The sequence below is a fragment of the Apostichopus japonicus genome, chromosome 21 (assembly GCF_037975245.1).
Source record: "Apostichopus japonicus isolate 1M-3 chromosome 21, ASM3797524v1, whole genome shotgun sequence".
Classification (NCBI taxonomy): Eukaryota; Metazoa; Echinodermata; class Holothuroidea; order Aspidochirotida; family Stichopodidae; genus Apostichopus; species Apostichopus japonicus.
Window position 1 is genome coordinate 11,996,622 of NC_092581.1, and position 13,901 is coordinate 12,010,522.

Genomic DNA, 13,901 nt, shown 5'->3' on the forward strand with positions numbered 1-13,901 from the left:
GACCATAAAATGTAGACAAAAAAGAATGAAAACAGATGTGAATTCAACATCAAGTTTTTCACACTTCGATGCACTTTCAAACACTTTCTAAAATAAAACATTTCCCTCACCATTATAATCTAACCGCTGACCATTCTGGATCTGACCCAAATAACCTGCAAACAAATGCGCATATTCTATCGAAAGTGGTCGCAAAGTTTGTATCACAAAAGGCGAGATAAACACTCGACAGAAGCATGCTGCATTGATTGGAACACTGAAACCCACTCTAATCATGCCACACTGACCATCGGTCAGCTTAAAGGGGATGGAGGAGGTGGGGTACCTGGCTGGGGTGGAGCTAAGGAAAGACTTCTACCAGCTGGTTGATTTCATCCAAATAAGCAAAAACCTCTGCAGTATATATTTTGATTTGTCCTTTATTATCACAAACCAGCTATCACTTTGGGTTCCTACAACTTCATTGGCTGTCGACACTTGACACCGTCGTGAATATTACTGCCATCGTTTAAAAATGCACCAACCAGATCCCTGACATTACACTATGGATCTGTAAAATTGAATTAAAAAAAAATCGCTTCTATCTAGATTTCTTTGAGAATATGGAAGTGTCGATAGGTTTTTTGTTTGTTTTTTTTCATATTCCTCTTTAGGTACGACTATTGCAATAAAAATTAACATAGTTAAGTTGAAAACTAAGGTAGATATTGTCAATTAACAATATTAAAAAAGAAGAGTTGAAAATGAGTGAAATATATTAGTGAGATTTCAAGATACCTCAACAGAGTAACAGCAAGTGAGAAACATCTATTTCTTTTGAAACAATTCAAAATATAAAAAAAAAAGAAAAAAGAGTCAATCCTCTCTCAAGGAGGATTTAGTCAGACGGCGACAAGGCAGAAGAATTGGCAGTCGGGAGGTCAAACGAAAGGAGAGTTTAAAAATAAAATAAAAAATAAAAAAATAGAATACAACCATTCATGTCAAACTTTGGTCAAATTTGGTAGAGGGAAAATAAAATGACAAGTAGGAAGATTGAAGGGAGACTAGGGAGTAGGGAAGGGGATGGAAGTAGGGAGTGGGGGGGCAGGGGGTGGCTGGGTGGGATGGAGTCCCTAATTGTCAAAGAGAAGAAATGATCAATACTATTTCAACAGCTCCACTGTAGTGCAATCAGGGACCTGGTACAATCTAGCAACAACAAAAATTTATGTATCGATTCTTCCTGAATGCTTGCATTTTTGAAAATATCTGGCAGTGTACAACTAGGCACTATCCCAAACTGAGGTTCATTTCCATGACCCCAACCGGTCGGTCCTCAATTCAAGTTGCGAGAGGTCAAGTGCAGGTTCTAGAAATTAGTCGGGCATTCAAACAACGGCTCTTTTTTTAACCAGAAAACTGAGCTTTCACTTAATTCGAATGTAGAACACAAGTACAATTAGGGCCTGGTAGAATTTCCAAACTAATTCATTCTACTTTCTCACCTTCTCAGTCCCCCTCCCCATTACCCCTTTCATGCCCGCCCTTTCATTCAATGCTTCCCTTTACCTGCCCACCTTCCCCTACCCTCCCCCCAGCAAAGTTTTGGTCCTTTTTAACAGCGAATATTTGTTAGAACAAATACTGAATATCCAGTGAAAGTCTCTAATTCTTCTTTTAGTTCAATAGTTATCTTATTGACAGCTAAAGGCCCCACAACAACTTCCCGGGGCAGCTTAAGGGACTGTTGCCTCGCAGCACGTTAACTGTTCTCTGTAATTCAATCCCCAACTAAACTGAGCAGTGAGTAACAATTGAAATAACAGGAAAGCATCTGTATCGAACGATGAACTACAACAATTTTAACGAAATCTAGAAGTGGAGTATTGTTGCACGGTTTCAATAACGAAACACGTAATTGTTGTCACCATTTGTCTTTCGTCTTTTGTTTGTTTGTGGGGTGCGTATGTGCGTCCTTTGCAACCAATTTGCAATAACTGATTTTAGTGCCACATCATATGTATTTCCCAATTTCATTTTCTACCATAGTGCCATAAAATGTACGTCCGCCGAACCTACAGTAAACAGCTACACAGATAGAAAAAAGGATTAGATTCGGTGCGTAAGAGACTGAGAGAAAAAGAAAAAAATCGAAGGGGAAAAATCAACCACAATTGACTGTGGAGATTCGGTGAACTACTCACTCGGAGAACCGGTTCATCACGAAGCACATTCACACAGTAATCTAACACAGATCAGATCCGTTCAATTTCATGCATCTGTTAAAACACCTTATCAAACATGCTATAACATGACCACATCAAAACAACCACTATTCATCACTTTTAACAGATAACAAGCGCCATTTACTTGCCTTGGTCAATTCTCCTATGGCAAAGCAGGATTCTTGAACGTTGTGTCCACCCCTTCTAACCCCCTCCCAATCCCCCCCCCCTTGCCTCTGACTAAAAACTTCCATTCCTTTTTTCATCCCCTTAGCTAGACAAAGAGTAGTTATCCACATTACTTTTATTTAACTTGGTACAGCCCAATAGTTAATTGCCCTTCAGGTCACCCTTCAGCAAACCCCACCTGAATGATTTTCTTTTGAACGAAATGTGGGGGCAGGTGGGGGGGGGGAGCGAGGTTTAATTCTCATGACTGTATTTAGGTAACAATTTCTTTGCAGGTTCATTCAGTATTATAATTTCTCCTTCACTGCCTTTAAGAGTTTGTCTGTTGTCAGCCATCAATCCTCTCCCCCAATCATCCACTTCATTCTACCTGACACCCCCCCCCCACCCCCACACACCTCCCACATGTCCTTCAATAGCTTTTGACATGTGTTTAGACTTCCATTTAGGACTCTTTACAGCCAGTACATTTCTCTTTTCTAGTTTTCCATTCCCTTTACTATGGAACCTAGACATGATAATATGGATGTTCATTATTACTATTTACCTGACATGAATGTATACAGCAAACAGCAGAAATGTTTGGTTTGGTCAATTAGTCATAAACGACAAACAAAAGAAAGGGAAAGACAGGGACAGAAGCAGATTTATCAAGAGATCAATGTTGTCAGACAAGAGAATTCTGTTGTGTTGTTGCTGTTGTTGCAGAACGGCCATGTATTTGTTTCGAGGGAAGAGTTTGTGAATCACAAGAAGGATGAGCAACTACAACTTTAAAATCACACAAAAAAGACGAAGATGAAAAGGAAGAAGGGGGAAAAAACAATATGGTTTGGGTAAGTCTAACGATATCGAGCAAGGGGAATCGGAAAGACGACACACACCACATTCAATTCTACTTACCCTATCATCTATCTGCTACCAACGCAAAATTGTAAAAAACAAATAATAATAAGAAAACAAATAAAACAGTTGGACAAAAAAGTCTATCCTTTTAAAAAATAGAATAAAAAAAAAGAGGAAAAAAAAAAAAACTTTGTGGGGCAATGATGACTGTCCCATCATTTAAACTGACTAGAATCTCAGTATTGACCTGGCTTGTAGAAAGAAAAACTTTGCTAAACTGTATTAATAGTTCTCTGATGCAATCCACCTTTGTACAGTAAGTTTTATTTGGAAGAGACTAATACATTCTACCAAGGAAAGAGAATCCAACGCTTATAGCAACATCACGTTTTTGTTCTCGTTTTGGGAACATGACTGGGCACCGTGCCAAAAAGACAAGCTGCTGTGCGCAGATGTAAAGGAGGCCCTAGCAACAAGGCTGAATCATATATCAACCAAACGGAATCATCTCTGTGGACCAGCGGGACACCAAAGATTGTCCCATGCAGCCTGGCTGTAGTGATGCTGCAGCCCTCTCTGCATGCTACTGTACTTGTGACGACACTGTTGCTCTGAAATAGCATTATCTTGCAACAGAGAAATTTGTTTACTTCGACTTGATAAACCAACGAGGAAGTGAAAGTTGCATGTTTTGCAAAATCATAAAAGGTGTTACCTTACAGGGTGTAATTGTTGAGATGAGTATGAGAACCATTCAGCAAGTAACCATGGCATCTGATACATCAAGACTACTTTAGACCAAAATGATGCTCAATTCATTCTAAATTTACATATTTAAATCTCCTAAATTCAACGTGGAGACTCTTTTACAATCTCTTATCTCTGCTCAAGGTTATCATCGTTAACGAGTGCATTAAACAACTTCATATGCAACTGCATTACAGTTGCATATGAAAATGATGAAAATAAAATTGAAACAACAACTTTGGTAATAATTATACTGCTTTGAACTCTCACAAATACTGGCACTAGATATTTGGCCAAAATAACAAAAATCGGGGGGCAGAGGGAGACGCAGTTTATTTTAGGCACAGGAGCATCGAGCAACCATGGTCTAAGTTTTAACGCACTTGTAAATTTCTACAATTTGTAGTTCACCAGATATTTAGAGCAACGTTATGAGTTTTCATTTTTGAAAAAGTAAATAGAGGAAAAAAAATCCATGAAAAATAAAAAAATAAAAAAGTTTTGCAATTTTCCGATTTGCTCTTCAATGTAATTATGATAACACTAAATATGAAATTTGGCTTGGGTGTCCAAATGCTATTAGATTTCATATCTAGACTCAGTATAATTCATCTAGGAGAGTGTACTTCGTTTGATAAAATTTTGTGAAATACTTGTAAATTGTAAATAATTGTAAAACCGGTAAAAATTGTTGAGCATTCTTCAAACTCAAAAATCTGATTTATATATCATCGACCCTTGCACAGATCATAATAATAAGTAAAAAAACAAACCTTTTTCCTTCTCTTCTGCTTAATGTCGTGGATGTTCTTCTGCATCTCCTTACACCAGAGCTCAAAGAAGTATTTCGGATCGGTGTAAAATTTTAAAGCTTCCTTCCCGTCCTCTCTGTGGATTTAAAGCAGCAAACGGAATACGGGGTTATGTTCGGCAATCATGTCGGTGTGTCATATATGGGAAATGAGAGATTGTGGCCATCCTACAATCTGTTCATCCTATATCATAAAGCAGGGTGCTGTTTCTTGGTCAGAGCAACAGCTCCCAGTGGTAAATATTTGCTAATTAGTAATTATATACAATGACTTCATGTATCATGCTTCAAAGCACTAGTACTGACGGCATGAACAGTTAGTTCCTATAACTGTTTCTATGATTCTAATGCTAATACCACTCTATACTGTCTTCCACACATAATGCTTTAAAGCATTGGTATTGACAGTACGAACAGTTCCAAACTTTTATCTGATAGCAATTGAACCTTATTGGGATGAGTACTATAGGCTGTATTAAAATATTGATTAATGCAATGCTGCCACCTATTTTCTCAGCTTTTAATATAAATTTCATAACTATTTGATTCTATAAACCAGAACATGACATATTATAAACATGATACACAATACATTTTCATTTGAGAGCCAGTCTGCCTACCATTTCCTTACTTCTGAACAAATCTATAAAATATCTCCTTCCATTTGATAGTCAAACTATTTTCTGTTAATGACAGGTCAAAACATAATCAATAGGATTAATCTTGAGCTCCTACTCCCACGTTATCTTATGTTTTTTACCTTTCAAATTTTTTTTTTTTTCTTTTTTGCCCCACTTTTATGAAACTTGAAGGTCGCCTTATCAAGTTCTCCCTCGTGAATAAGCATTTAAAACAGAAAACCTGATAAATTTGGGCCCCCAAAAAATACTTGACCGTTTCAGAGGGCATCAAATTTTGTCAGGATTTTTTACTGGTTTGATTTAAAACCACAAATAAGGATGTAACAAAGGGATAATTAACTTACTATGAAAGCCACTATTAAAAATCTGATTTTTGGTTTTTGTTTTCCTCAACATCAACATATTTCAATGCTCTTTCATAATTTGTTTGAAACTACAGAACCTTAGCAACCAATTTAAGGAGCCTTGAGCTAGCTAACCCCTCTCAACCTGCAACCAAAAACAGCTAAGGAGGGGGGGGGGTGGCAAAAAGTCAACCAAAAACAATTAAAAGAAACAAAATAACAAGGGAGGATAAAATGAATTATAGGTCCATAATCAACAAAATATCATGCACTTTTTCATATGTATGATAAGTGCTGTCAAATTCTTTTCAAAAATTGCTATGAATCCAACTCACATCACGACCACCATCTCTACCCCCCCTCCCCTCCCTTCCCTCCCTCCATAACCATTATCCCCGGAAGCACATGGTGTTTTTCATAACAGTCCATCAACCTCCCTTTAATATTCCAGGATCCATCAATGAATGTGTGAGACATTTCACTAAATTTACCCCCTCCCCCCCTTCCCCCCTCCTTGCCTTAACCATTATCCCCGGAAGCACATGTTGTTTTTCATAACAGTCCATCAACCTCCATTTATATTCCAGGATACATCAATGAATGTGTGAGACATTTCACCAAATTTACCCCCTCCCCCTTCCCCTCCCCCCTTCCCCCCTCCTTGCCTTAACCATTATACCCTGAAGCACATGGTGTTTTTCATAACAGTCCATCGACCTCCCTTTAAAATTCCAGGATCCATCAATGAATGTGTGAGACATTTCTCTTCCTACCTATACTGTGTGAGAAGACTGAGTGCTGGAGGCGGCTGGCAGAGATTGTAAGCCTCTTCTACTGCCGTGGGTTTCGTGGTGAGCGGTGTGGGCTCCATATCCATCAGACTACTGTAGGGCTTAAGCTCCATAAACTGCAGTAGTGATACTGTGGACGGAGGTAACTCAGAGGTTCACTTCGAGCCACCGTACAATATAGTAAACCACTTACCCGCCTCTCCATTGACGTTGGGTATATTGCCCTTGCTCGGAGATTGCACTACTGTACCTGATTATATGATCATGTGCGTGAACGAAGGCGGGCGATTCGGTAGACTAGCCTGTCATTTCTCACCAATGAATGACAAAACTTAAATCAAACCACCCTGATGTGTGATAAGATAAATCGTATACCTGATGCAATGAAAGCCATGGTATGGAGTTGCAAGGTTGTTTAACGGACTTGAGGAACGAATGCAAGACATTGTTTGCTACCAATCTAGCAGAACATGTAACCAAATTTGTAAAGACTTGATTGAGTCACAAAGTGGATTATCATATTCGGAACTGTTTCATGCGACCAAAGTTTCAACTTTACGACAGGACCATTCGTAGCGTATCAAACCTGGCAATTTGCTATTAACCTGAATATTATCAGCCAAATATTAACAAGGTCACTCTGTTTTACTTAAATAGTGTGTGGGGGGAAAATAGAAAACCTGTACACACAATGGGAAAATGCACAGACGGTATTTTGCGCTGTTTCTAGGACCATGCTTAAATTTGAAAACAATGACGGGGGAAATAGTTACATGGAAACAGGAAATATATCTAGGAAGCTCCCAGGATGTTACACAACTAGCTAAAGTCTCTTCCCCAGGTGAGGGAAGTACAGTACCTCCACACACATAACTTTTAAGGCTGTTGCTTTGGAAAAGAAGCTCTTGAATTGCTGCTTCTTCTTATACGCCGAGACCACATCCAACTATTTCATCCTAATTCTTTGAAAGTTCATACTAAAGAAGGTATGAATTGCGAGGTTTGATAACACTTTGGTCACTGAGGAGGAATTCACTGAAAGTTTTTAGAGAAAAGCTGCAAGTTTTAAGGCATTTAAAGTCCGTCCACAGATCACTACAGTATTAAACCTGCAGTTTATGTGACACAAACATTTTAGGCAAATTGCCAAGAAATTTCTTTTCAGGAAATTCAGGAAAGCAGGGATCATGCATTTTTCTTTTCATCTTAGAGGATGCACTATTTTTTCTTTTTGGCTTCGTCCAAGGGGGGGGGGGGGGAGGGTGTGAGGTACTGGATGAGTCATGTCATCTGACGGTAAAACAGACATGTTTTGCATATATAGCTCCCCTTATCGTCCCTTAAACCAACCTTGCTGAATTCCACCAGCCACGGCGGCCATCTTTTTTGCAATGATTACCTGTACTGAGTGAGTATGCTTAGCTTTGGCGGCTTGTCTATGAGCATGTATGTGTCCCTCATGGCCGAGGGCATTGTATGGGATGAAACGACCTCCTGGTCCAGGGCCAGGCTACTCTTGAATGCTTTGCGAAGTTGAATCTCTTGCAAAGACACTGCAGCAGGATGAGAGGAAGAGAAAGGAAGCAACCGGGAAGAATATGAATGATGATTAAGTGAGAGAGAGGTAGAGAGAGAGGGAGATGGAATGCATGGAGTATGTGTCATGACGAAGGCATGAACAGACAAATATATACACATACACACACACCCAAAAAATGTAGAATATGATATAAATAAAATTATTCTAAAGAAGAGAACCGAGGAAGATCTTTAAATATCAATATTGAAAGGGTCCGTCAAAAAAAATAACCTTAAGGACCTTAAGGTTTGCGCATAAATCACCATGCTTTATTGAGTTCCAAAAAATTAATTCTATAATATGCTAGTATTGAGCACTTTCACTTTTGAAAGTATTCCTGCAGTTTGTTAGGAGAGCTGAGAAGAGGTAAATGTACTTTGAGATCAAATTACTATAGGCTTGAATCGGACATACAAGTTGTAAACTTATTATCCTTAAGCTGATTTTGACAACAGTGACAAATTTCAAAGTGGTTTAAAGTACAAGCATGGGCTATAACCTAGACAAAGACTATACAGTCCTGTTAATGGTCCAACCATAGCCATTCACCGGGATATAACCTAGATAAAAGACTAGACAGTAAGATCTTCCACATGAATGGAATTGACCAGCATTCTGCACAAATTACGGCTTATATTGAAGCATTTTTCTATTAACCTTTGACCCCTTGATGGGAATTGGATGACTAGCAGAACTACTTAACCTACTTTTTCTTTCAGTTTTAACATATGCGCTGACATTCTTTCCAGTTGGAGAGAGAGAGAGAGAGCAGACGATTTGAACAAACGCTGCCCTCAATGCCCTAGGGAATGTGTGAAGAATGTAGTCAATTGAGCAGATGAGCTACTCATCTATGAAAATCACAGACAGATGCAATAGTCTGAAGATGAACCAAACTGATAAATCTCAACAACACTGTCCAGGAGGAGTACTAAAAGCCAAAATTCCAGCAACACTCTGTTGTGGTTGGGAGCACATACTAACTAAATGGCTGCATGCTATAAGGTAGGCCAACAGACTGAAAACATCTCTGATGGACATGTAGACAATATTAAACATGCGCAAACACGCACAAATAAATATTACATACATACAGTACAGCACAAATAAATATTACATACAAACAGTACAAAGACTAAATCGTTGTATTACATGCAAGGGAGATATTATCTACCTGTAGCCAGATTTGGAAGCCATTGCGACCAGATTAAAACCAGTTTTATGGCTAGGGAAGAGTATTGTCTCAGAGACATTAAAAGCAGAAGGAAGAACTTGCCAAAAGCAAAGAGCTTTTTATTTTAATTCAAGTGTGGGAAGTTGGCGGCATACCACCAATGTGTAAGTTCATTTATTGTGAAAATGTTATACTTTCATGCTGTTAGCAATTTAAGTCTTGTGAGGAACAGCTTTGTCTGATGGCGGAACAAAGTATATGTTATGTATATACATATATACTATATGTATATTATTGCAATTGCAGGGAGTTGGAAAATCCAGAACAGTGAAAACTTCCAGCTTCCACCGGGATTCGAACCCGGGCTTCCCGCTTTATATGTGGACACCCTAACCACTAGGCTATGGACGCTGATTGTACGTCCAGCAGTTCGAAACCGGTAAGGAAGGTCGTAATTCTACTGAAGGCGTTTGTCACTTGTATCGAACAATACTAGTTCTGTTTTGGTGACATATTTGCCTTACTCTAGAGATCAAACATGATGCTAACCAACTCGAAATCATTTGTGATTTCTTAAGCTGGATCTCCAAAGAGATAATTTGAACAGACTTTTGTTAATGAAATGAATATATATAATTGAAATTGTAGTGGGTTGGAAAATCCAGAACAGGGAAAAAAATTCCATCCTCCACCAGGATTCAAACCCGGCCTCCCGCTTTATATGTGGACACTAGGCTATCGATGCTGATTGTATGTCCTGAGGTTTGAATATATATATTACAGTATATAGTATACCTACAGTATACTGTAATTTACAGTATAGGTATACTATTATTTGCTCTACATCTATGTATTGAGCACTCTTGCAGCAGGAAGTGAACAATTGAATCTTTGTTATATACATATAAACATAAACGTATATACAGTAAACATGTTTATATCTATATGATGCAGATGTATAATTATTTTTTTTGGGGGGGGGGTGGATGCAAAAGTATTAGCACTATTAAAATACTTAAATGTTTGTATATATGGACACCATAATGATGATACTTATTAGAAAATTCCTTGTTTAGCAGCATAATTCATTAAAGTTTAGTATATATCAGTTCAGTATATAATGACGGCTAAGATTTGCTGATGCCACTCTACGTCAGGGTTGTCCAACCTTCTGCAGAAGAGGGCCACATGGAATGATTATGATAAAGGAGGGGGCCGCATAAACCCTACGCTCGATTTTTTGCCCGAAGCCCAAGGCAACAAAATGTGAGCTCTGCGCGCGGAGCGCACTGAATATTTTCCTTCCTGATAAACAGATGAATAAAGTCCAGCCGCCACCCCCCCCCCCCTTCCGCTGAGAGTGGCACACAAACTGACCTGTAAGCAGTTTTTTGGACCCTGCAGAAGGTTCGAATGATTGATTATATAGCTTCAAATTGTTATCAATAAATCTGCTCACTAAAATTTTGCACCGTAGAGCATCTCTGGCGGGCCGGACGCAACCATGCGGCGGGCCGGACTGTGGCCCGCGGGCCGTAGGTTGGACAACCCTACTCTACGTACTGTAGACTGGTTGTTTCTTTAACAACTTCTCAGATACTGCTTTAATTACCCCCAAAACGTACTACTCCTTTGGGAATGAATACTTTAATATACAGTAGCTGCCTAGCACCCACTCCTTTTCTCACTTGCAACCTCTAGCTAATTAACATAACCTTTAATGAAAACAGTTAAGCAATGCACCTCCCTCCCCCCCCCCCCCCCACTGACAGACTTCCGGGTCATCCAAACTTTCCCTCCCTTCCAGATCTATTGCACCATATATTCCCAAGTCATAAGTGATTTTAAACTTGTTAATTAAACTTAATTAAAACTTGTACCAATTCCCGAGCATATAGTAAGAATAGAGTATTAGGCATCTCTGCCCACCCCCTCATCCCGCCCACCCCAGCCGCCCAACCCCCGGCCCCCTCTTCCCGCCCACCCCAGCAAATTATTCCATAAATATCATTCATGTTCCCTCACCCCTTGAATATTGCTCTTACAGGGAGCTATACAGTATCACAGAGTTCTCCGAGGTACATATCCAATCCTCCATACAGTAACATTAGGCCGACAGCTACAACTGAAGACTATACTATAATTATAATATACTATACATATACTATACATATATATACTATACATATACTATACATATACTATACATATACATATACTATACATATACTATACATATACATATATAATATACTATACATATACTATACAATATACTATACAAATAATTATGAAATATGATCAATATCAATCAGGTCAAATGTAAGGAGTGGTCTAGACAATGGCATGCTATTATTAGTCATTTCTTATATGATAATTAGAGCTTAGTGTAGTACTGTAACACAAGCTCCTATATATACTTATTGTAATAATACTGAAAGTATGTTAACTACAGTATGTCAATAGCTCCCTTTTATATTGCTGCTGTCAGTATTAGCTATAATGGGACACTTTACACAGAAAGTCAGCCAACTTCCTTTTTTCAGTCCTGTACTTTCTCACAAACCCTGTTTATACAGTCTGAACATTTTTGATTGATGTGAAGGGTCAAAAAGCTCAGCCAGAGAAAAATGTGAACCCTTTGTAAAAAAATAAATATTTATATAATGGCTCTTTCTTCATACCTTGTGCAGCTCAAATGATTATAAAATGTGGGCATTCACTGGCTGTACATTAGAGTAGTTATTACTCTGGGAAATTTATCCACAAATTCTGGATATTGTTTGGTTACTGCACAATTTTGAAATGAAAATGCCGCTCAATTCTAACTTCATAGGAATAAAATTTACCTTATTGTGCTAATAATAATGATAAAGGATCCATATTTTACTCATACAATTATAAATTATTACTACTTCGAAAATGTTTTTTAGGGGGGCTGAATTGTCATACTTTCCAGAGTAAATGACCAGAGTAAATGAGTCTTCTATCATATATTGTCTGTAATACACAAAACACACAATGTTCAATCAAATATTCTTTCCACTTTTCATATAATTGCGCAAAGGTCTCACAGATCATCAAATATTTATTCTCAATTATGTTGCAAATTGTAGTTTATTAGTCAAATTTTCAATACAATTCCCTGCCATGACAGTGGTTCATCACCCGACACACTTGTGTAATTTTCTCCTGTCAGCCAAGACGTCCCGTTTCTGCTGTGCGCAGCAATGCCCCAGAGCGTACTGCGTGTACATTTGAATAAGAAACTACAGGAAATCATCAAATCATCATGTTGATGGTCGGCGCCACCTCCCTTTGAGACTTGAAATGATAACCAATGATCATTAGAGATTAAAGACCAAAAAATGAGAAAAATAAATTTATGGAACTAGGAATGATAAAGTTGGCCATGATTTGGAGGCGAGTCAGTTATGTTGGAATTGCGAAGAGTGCCAGATGAACGGTACTACCCGTTACACTACTGTATGTAATGATATGTACAGTATGGAATGCGCCCGTGGATCGTAGTGCAGTCCCACTGTGGCACTGTGTACGGGCATAATGTAATGTACATTAACGCAAAGCTTGATGAGAATTGCTACATTGAACTCTCATCCTTACTATCACAATTAATGTACTGTAAGTATGAAAGTTTCTCAAAATTTGTGAATATATACAAAACATACTGTACATATAAAATTTTTTTAAAACATTGACCAGTGATTTAAATTCACACAAAGGCAACATACTTTACAAAATATTAAAATTTGGGATTATTTTTTGTCGAGACAAGCATTTGTGTTGATAACTTTGAGCTGAACTGTTAAATAATAAGACCATATTGTTTTGGGGATCTCAACTGATAGTAAACTTTCTGCATTTGTCCAAAACACTGTCCCGATATTAATGTAACATATACTTACTGTAAGCAGTATGCCCTTCTTACTGTGCACTTTAGGTCTTACACAGTACATACTGTACACAAATGAACTTGACGTCTTCAATGTATGTACCTTTCTCTCTTTCTTTTATTATATATTTTGCAATTATTTAAAATTCAAAAGTACTGCACATCAACATCAACAATCCTACCCCCCCCCCCTTTATGCACTGTCCCAATCACCCATATCCACTGAACACTACCAAATATTATAAAACTTACTGGTTTATATATTTACGAGTGACCCACTTACCTGTCTCCCCACAACCTATGCACCGCATTCTACCGTGTCTAGAATGCCCTGGTAATCTTTTAACACTGTACACCCTCACTGGCCCAAATGGCCTTCCTTCATTTTGAGACCACTTTCCCACAAAGTGGCCCCTGACGCGACCTCGGGGAGGGTGGCGGGTAAACCCTGCCACCCGCCGAGCTCGCCGAGAAGGAAAAATCTAACGCTAACAAAGACTGCTGATGCCTCCAGGCGGAGGGTGGAGCCCACCCTGAACAGTCGGGGTGGGGGTCCGCCCTCCGTCACCCCGTAGGCGTGCCTCCCCCTACACTTACAGAGGCCTAATTGAACAAGGGGACGAGGCCCATACTACCCTAGATGGGAAAGAGTAACCTGG

General features: G+C 38.7%; 1 protein-coding gene across 4 annotated transcripts in view; it reads right to left on the bottom strand.

Moving 5' to 3' along the window:
• LOC139963215 (actin-binding protein WASF3-like) overlaps positions 1–13,901 on the bottom strand; it is a 46,449-nt gene that overhangs the window by 2,636 nt on the left and 29,912 nt on the right. For 3 of the 4 annotated variants that reach the window (XM_071963792.1, XM_071963793.1, XM_071963794.1), the window contains exons 3-4: positions 7,976–8,129; positions 4,763–4,877 (exon numbers count right to left, since the gene is read on the bottom strand). In XM_071963792.1, the coding sequence (XP_071819893.1) occupies positions 4,763–4,877; positions 7,976–8,129 (269 nt within the window). Of the gene's footprint in view, positions 1–4,762; positions 4,878–6,558; positions 6,707–7,975; positions 8,130–13,901 lie in introns of all 4 variants that reach the window. The other variant, XM_071963795.1, reaches the window with a different exon arrangement.